Genomic DNA, 7,251 nt, shown 5'->3' on the forward strand with positions numbered 1-7,251 from the left:
TTGTCAATTAATAATGTGGTACGCTTTTTCAGTTGCCTGCCACCAGAAAGCAGCCCCATACAGAAGAATTGATTCGATAACAGCTGAATAGAGCCAGAGTATAATGCACGGTTTGAGCCCCCAACTGCGACCTATAGCTATAGCGACCTATAGCGACCTACAGCAGTAGGTGGCGCATACAGCTTTGCGGGCTCTCTCAGCCAAGTTGTCTTTCCAGCTGAGTTTAGAGTCCAGAATAATACCCAGATATTTGACGTTCGAACTTAAATTTAGAGTAACGCTCTTTATCTTTGGTAAGGAAAATGTCGGTATTTTATATTTCCTGATGAAGAGAATAACCTCTGTCTTTGCGGGGTTAATATCAAGACTGAATTTCCTATACCATTTAGTGACAATGAGGAGCGCAGAGTTAATAACATTGGATAGAACTTGGGGGAATTTGCCAGATGAGGCAATAGCAATGTCGTCCGCATAAGCTATAACACTGCATCCGGATTGTTCCAAAAGTTTTAACAAAGAATTAACCGCTATGTTCCATAGAAGAGGAGAGAGAACCCCACCTTGTGGCGTTCCCCGACAGACTGCTCTGGAGGATTGAACACTTCCGATGTCGGATGTAATAATCCTAGTTTTGAGAATGGCCTCTACAAATTTAACCAGACTATTGTCGAGATTAGTTTTGAGAGGGTTTTTATCATACCATTGGGGCAGACATTGTTGAAAGCGCCCTCAATATCGAGAAAAGTTGCAAGTGTGTATTCCCTGAGAGAGATGGAGTGGTAAACTTACGAGATGAGTGTATGAAGCCCAGTATCGACAGACTTGCCTTTAGTATAAGCATGCATACGAATCCACCCTGTTGAATATCGGCGGGAATAATTCCGTCCGGACCTGGAGATTTATAAGGTTTAAAAGTTTGGATAGCCCACTTGATTTAAGTGTTGGTCACTTGAAACGGTTTCGGATTGTTTAGAGGGGGCAAGCTGATTTGAGTTGATAAATCAGCATCAGAGGCTACATTCCCTGGGAAATGAGAGTCCAGACGGATTCACTCATGTATTGCTTTCATTAATCTGTAGAAAAGCAAATTTATAGCTAATTAAATAAATAGATTTATATTTATTCTAAAAATTATATCCAGTCGCCACGCATAGTATAATTTAGGCCAGTAGCACCTGTCAGTTCTGGAACTAATATTATTAAATCATCTTGACCACCTCTAGTATTTTTTTCGGTAGGCTTCGATATCAACAGTGGTTGATTAAAATCACGAATTGTGAGATTATAACGCTATAATTAAGAAAACAATAGTTAGATGTATGTTATTGTCAAGCTTTATAAATAAAGTGATAATCTAATCTAATATATAAAAATCTCATGTCACGGTGTTTTCATGAAACTTTTTTGACGTTAAATTACAACTTATATTCACAAAATATTGGTCTCGCCCGTGCGACTAGTGGAGTAACATTAGTATGACTTTCTCAGGATTACGTTCCTAGATTAGGTTCTATACATAAGAAAGAACAAATCATGCAACAAATAATGTCTCTACGAACAGAATAGTATTAAAATTTAACAATTCAAAATAAAATTATTATTAAGTAATTAATTCAATTCTTCTACAGCTGGTTTATGATTTCGTTCTAATATAAACACAGCAAGTAAAATTGTTAATAAAAACTTTCACAGCAAAAGTAACAAAACTCCAGAAAAATGTACGAATAAAAATGTCAAGTACGGCTTTGGGTCAGTTGGTTAAGGTGCACTGACTCTGAGCTTCACATTTGGCAGGAACCGAGTTCGATTCCTGGTACTTGCAGTCTCAAAAATAATTATTTACGAATAATTAAATACAAGAATTATTTGCAAGACCCCTGATGATGGGTACCTCCGTCATCAGTTATACAATAAATAAATGATATGAATTCCAGTATAGTTAAAGCTTATTGAGGGGCAGAGATAAGCGCCCCAGCCACAAAAGAGTCACAAAAGAGTAAAAGAGCGTAATAGCTTTAACTAAAGAAACCACAACAAAAATAACATATTGTTACGAATTTCATCAGAGTAGCAATGAAATGTTTAAATATTATTTAAACATTACGTCAATTGATATTTTTATAAAAGGAGTTTGGAAATTTGTTTGGTGTGAAGCTGTGGTTTTTATTAAATTGACTCCTAATTAATACTAGTTCTTTGTAATACACAAAATATATAAATATAGTTTCTCCAATTCTCTAAAGTTCGTTTCATGTTTTACAAAATCCTGAGATACGAATAATCACGCAGGCGATTACGTAACATTTGGTGTCAGAAGTGGGATTTTGTAAAATGATGAAATTGGAAGAATTGACTGTGGTTCAACTAAAAGAGCAGTTGGAGAAAGTGGGACTTGGCACAGGTGGTGCGAAAGCGGAACTGCAGTTGAGACTTCGTGACGAGTTGGAGGCTGATGGCATACATGAAGAAGAACACGAGTTCCTCGATGAAGAATCTGACACGAATAGTGAAATGATGGCAATCATGAACTTAATGATGCAGAAGATTGAGAAAAATTCTGAAGAACAGGCGCACGGTTTACGTAAGTTGGAAGAAAAGCTGGAACAACAATTTAGTGAAATCACGCAGACATTAGGACAAAATTTTGTCGAATTAAAGATGGAGTTACAACAAGTCCAAAAAAGGTGCTCGAGAAGGAAGGACCCGATTGATCAGAATGTCCAGGTCTCAAAAGGTGAGACGGTTCAATTGGAAAACCACGCTGAGAGTAGGCAGGTAAGCGGGTCATCTTCAGCCATTCGTCAAACTGGTAGCGTTAAACTGCAGGCACCGACGTTTGATGGGAGCGAGGCTTTTGAAGTGTTCAAACTCAAATTTGAAATAGCGGCTGCAACAAATAATTGGAATATTGGTGAGAAAACGGAATCACTGATTGTGGCACTAAAAGGTAGTGCGGCAGAAGTTTTAAAACAAATTCCACCCGAACAACATAAAAGCTACCAAGCTGTAATGGATACATTGGAGCGCAAGTACGGTAACGTTTCTATGGCTCCATTACACAGGGTAATACTGGAAGCAAGAGCCCCGCTTGTTGACGAGAGTCCTGGAGAGTACTCTGCCGACATTGAACGGTTGTGTAACTTGGTTTACATTGGTAGCTCTGGTGATATTATGGTGAAGAGTAAAGTCGACACTTTAATAGACGGTATACGTGATCCGGAAACTAAGCGTCAGGTCGTAATGTTCTCAAAGGAGACGTACTCTGAAACGGTTAGCGGCGCTTTGACGTACGAAGCTGCCGGTATAATGTGTTCCTTTACAGCAAAAGTACGGAAAATGAAAACTAGAGTGAAGGCAGGAAGAAAGACAAGAAGGAAGACAGAAGGAAAGACAGAGGGGAAGGCAAGAAGAAAGACAAGAAAGAAGACAAGAAAGAAGACAAGAAAGAAGACAAGAAAGAAGGTAAAAAGAAATAGAAGAAAGAGAAGAAAGGAAAGAAGAATAAGAGAGAAGACAAGAGAGAAGATAAGAGAAAGAAGAAGACTGATTCAAATAATGAATAGGGAAAAAAGAAACAGAAGAAAGAAAAGGAGGAAAGACTATTTCGGTTTAGGTAGTTATGATTTCGTGTTAATCGGCTTTGGTATAGCTGAATCAGTTGAAATTAACATCTGCTTGGACGAGCAAGAGTCCCCATATGTTATATATGTTGAGGGTATTCCATTTGAAGTAGATTTCACATGCGATGTTGTTATTCCATGTGAAGCAATTGGCACAAATGACATATTCCCGGCAAATATGCCACTTAAGACAGATAACATGTTAGCTGTTGATATTCCATCCAATGCGGATGTCTTTGATAGCATGTTGGCTACAGATACTCAAATCGATGCTGGCAGTGCAGTTGATAAAGTTTTCAGGATTAATCAGGAAATCAAATATGATGCGGAGATCGCAGAGGGCTTGTTGGTCGCAGATACGTTATCTTATAAAGATATACCATTAAACGTTGATGCCGGCCTCATAGATGATGAGAACGTGACAATTAATGGAAATATCTTGTTTCATAAGGATATCACAGATGACGTATTAGCTACGGATAGTAAATTTGATGCTGATGTCAGGGATGTCTTGTTCGTTTCGGATATAACAAATAATGAGGATTATACAACAGATATTGATATATCTGATGGTGCGGTTTTTGTTAATCAGTACATTCCTGATTGGCATACTCAATGCATTGACAAGTTTGTTGCGCCTAACGTAAGTAGCATTGATGATAGTGACAGCTATTTGCAAATGGAGGTTTATCAGGGTGACTCAGACGACGCGGGCTTAAAATTCGGAATAACGGTACTTTGCGGCAAGATGACATGTGACTACACTGGAAGTAGGCGGAACCAATTAGATGAAATTCATTGATTTATCAGAAGACCGCTCCTATTGACCAGGAACTGAAATGTTAATGATGATGGTGATACTCAAAATCTCCACCCAATAGCTAGAAGTATAGGATAAGCAATTTGTAAATAAATATAGAATTTCTACAATTAGTAAGTAAGCAAATATTGAAAATCTTGAAAGAGAACGGTGTGTGTTCGCAATTTGTGTCTGATGAAGATGTTGTGATGTTTGTTTGGAGCCCCCTGTTCTTGATGGAACGAAGATCTGTGATGGTGTTTGTCGAATTCAACAGTCGGGGCATCATAGAGCTCAAAAGAAAGTGGTGCATCTGGAACTACTGGCACCTTACTGCAATGATGTGGTAATTCCTGTTCGGGACGAACAGATTTAAGAGGAGGGCAATGTTATGAATTTCATCAGAGTAGCAATGAAATGTTTAAATATTATTTAAACATTACGTCAATTGATATTTTTATAAAAGGAGTTTGGAAATTTGTTTGGTGTGAAGCTGTGGTTTTTATTAAATTGACTCCTAATTAATACTAGTTCTTTGTAATACACAAAATATATAAATATAGTTTCTCCAATTCTCTAAAGTTCGTTTCATGTTTTACAAAATCCTGAGATACGAATAATCACGCAGGCGATTACGTAACAATATATTGTATTTGTGAATTTCAAATACAAGAGGTACGAGCTGAACGAAATCAACAACGATAATTATAACGGAGAAAAGGGCGCCGGTTCGTAATTAACACACGCAGAACCAATGACCGACTGCGCCAACAACTACATCAAGCATTTTGTTCCTTCGTCTTGCATTCGAGTACGAGCCAGATATTGATATTCCGCACATCTATAATGTCGATTGGTTTTATGGACAAAAAATGCCCTTATTGTCATGCATCATGCACTGAAATTCAAACAAGAGTCAGCCGTGATGTGTTGCGCATTAGATAAAGTACAACTACCAGAAATTAAGAAACCACCATAGCCATTGAACGGATTGCTCATCGGCATGCCTGAAGGTTGAAAACTGTATATAGAATCGATAGATAAAGTTTGTGAGTTTTTAGAGTCACTGGATTTGTTAGGCATGCCACCACCACACATTCTATGACTGTAAGTTGGACCGCCGGTTATTTTACTTCTATTTTACCATCAATAAGTCGGAAGGCCAAACGATGTCTGTTTACGGCTTAGGTTTGGACACGTGGCATGTTCTCGCGTGGGCAAACTATCAAGCCTATGTGTGTTGGCTAAACACGAATAAACATATTACTTCTTGAATTTAACTAAATTTAACTTTTAAGAGATCAAACAAGGAATATGTCCGTTATTTTAATGAAATATATTGAATCAAGAAAACGAATGGTTGGTGTTTTTTCCTTTTGATCGGCGATCATCGTCTACAGCGCTCATATCCTCTTTTTATCATACAGCACATTGTCACACAATCACAATACATTCGTTATCTTTCATTTAAAAAAAATAATAATCACTAGAACTTATTTATATGGCAAAACAACGTTTGCCGGGATATCTAGTATTTCATAAATTTTTTTTTAAACAAAAATTTAAAAATGAATAAATAAAGTTACTATTAAGACTATATATTTGTTATTTGTTATAAGAGAATTTCTCCTTACTCGTTTGTAGTAATCTACGAATGTGACATCTTTTTCCTTTCGTTTGAAAGTGGATTTGGGCGACATACCGAAATCTATATCACTCACACGATATGTTTTGTTATTATAATCAGTGATTACTACCATGCCTGTAACAATGTATTATTATTGATTATTATTGAAGTATTGATAATCATTTGATTTTATTCTAGATATTACTATGTACTACTTACCAATTACTTCGGCCTCAAATGCGTTTTGATAATCTGATGACACTTCCACTAATTGAGTCAAAATGTTGTAAATTGTGTCAGTGCGCAATACCTTATGTGCGATTTCAGCACACATCAGTACATCCAATTCATGCTGACGAATAGAGGTAATATATCCTATAAACTTCATTAAACAATTACACTAAACTTACTTTAGCTACTGGATCAAAGAAATTTCGATTCAATTGTTGTAGTTTCCAGCCTTCCATAGATCAACGTAAAATCAAGTTGAGTACATGCAACTGTTGCATATCTGTTAATTCTACTATGCCAACATGTTTAATTTTAATTTGTACTGTATTTCCTGCACGATCCGTTGTTAGTATCTTATGGACAACATTCATCATTATACTTTTCAGATTTTGTGTAGAAAATAGCAAAATACCACCAACAACGTATCCTCGAACCATAACTGGACGACCAACTGCACCTTGCTTATTTACGCACGACGCTGGTCGAGTATGTTGTATAACGTCAGTTAAAATACGTTTTCCTCACATGCCACGTATTTGGTCAATTGCAGCTATAGATATGGATATAACAACATAAAGAAACAATATAAAATATCATAGAAAGAACAATCATAATTATTGTCATAATCTGCATATCAATAGTTGCTGCCTCAGTGTTATCATGACTTTGGTGAACGTTTGAACTGAGAGAACCACTGGGAGAACTAAAGGAAAATATTTACGTCAACATAAGTCTGGTTAAATAATATATTTTATGGCATACTCATGAAAACACTGGAAATGGACACATCGGACTGATGAGAAGATCCACAACTTGCTGTTGACGGCAAACTACCAAAACTCTAATATCAAATGAATAAAAATTAATTAAATCAAGTCTCTTTAAATCTTAAATTTGTTCTTACTTACAGATGATTCAGAGGCAGGATAACTGCCAAGTCCATCACCGCGCCCACGATACATGCCAGGTCTACG

The 7,251-nt window shown here is 36.8% G+C and overlaps 1 protein-coding gene across 1 annotated transcript; it reads right to left on the bottom strand.

Annotated features, from left to right (window-relative positions):
• Positions 1–824: 824 nt before the first annotated feature.
• On the bottom strand, positions 825–6,546 carry LOC119663957 (protein aubergine-like). The gene is made up of 4 exons (XM_038073545.1): positions 6,457–6,546; positions 6,266–6,398; positions 6,054–6,181; positions 825–1,290 (listed from the first exon to the last, which is right to left on the bottom strand). The coding sequence occupies exons 1-4, from the start codon at positions 6,511–6,513 to the stop codon at positions 1,132–1,134; spliced, it is 477 nt and encodes a 158-aa protein (XP_037929473.1). The 5' UTR covers positions 6,514–6,546; the 3' UTR covers positions 825–1,131.
• Between the last annotated feature and the right edge of the window lie 705 nt (positions 6,547–7,251).

This window comes from Teleopsis dalmanni, unplaced genomic scaffold, assembly GCF_002237135.1.
Source record: "Teleopsis dalmanni isolate 2A unplaced genomic scaffold, ASM223713v2 unscaffolded_contig_1175, whole genome shotgun sequence".
NCBI lineage: Eukaryota > Metazoa > Arthropoda > Insecta > Diptera > Diopsidae > Teleopsis > Teleopsis dalmanni.

What these genes read in the sequence shown, in the direction of transcription:
- LOC119663957 (XM_038073545.1), bottom strand. Translation starts at nt 6,513, where the DNA reads ATGGAAGGCTGGAAACTACAACAATTGAATCGAAATTTCTTTGATCCA. An exon ending in TCTTTGATCCAGTAGCTAAA is followed by an intron (nt 6,399 to 6,456) that starts GTAAGTTTAGTG and finishes TCTATTCGTCAG; the next exon opens with CATGAATTGGATGTACTGAT. An exon ending in ATTTGAGGCCGAAGTAATTG is followed by an intron (nt 6,182 to 6,265) that starts GTAAGTAGTACA and finishes ACATTGTTACAG; the next exon opens with GCATGGTAGTAATCACTGAT.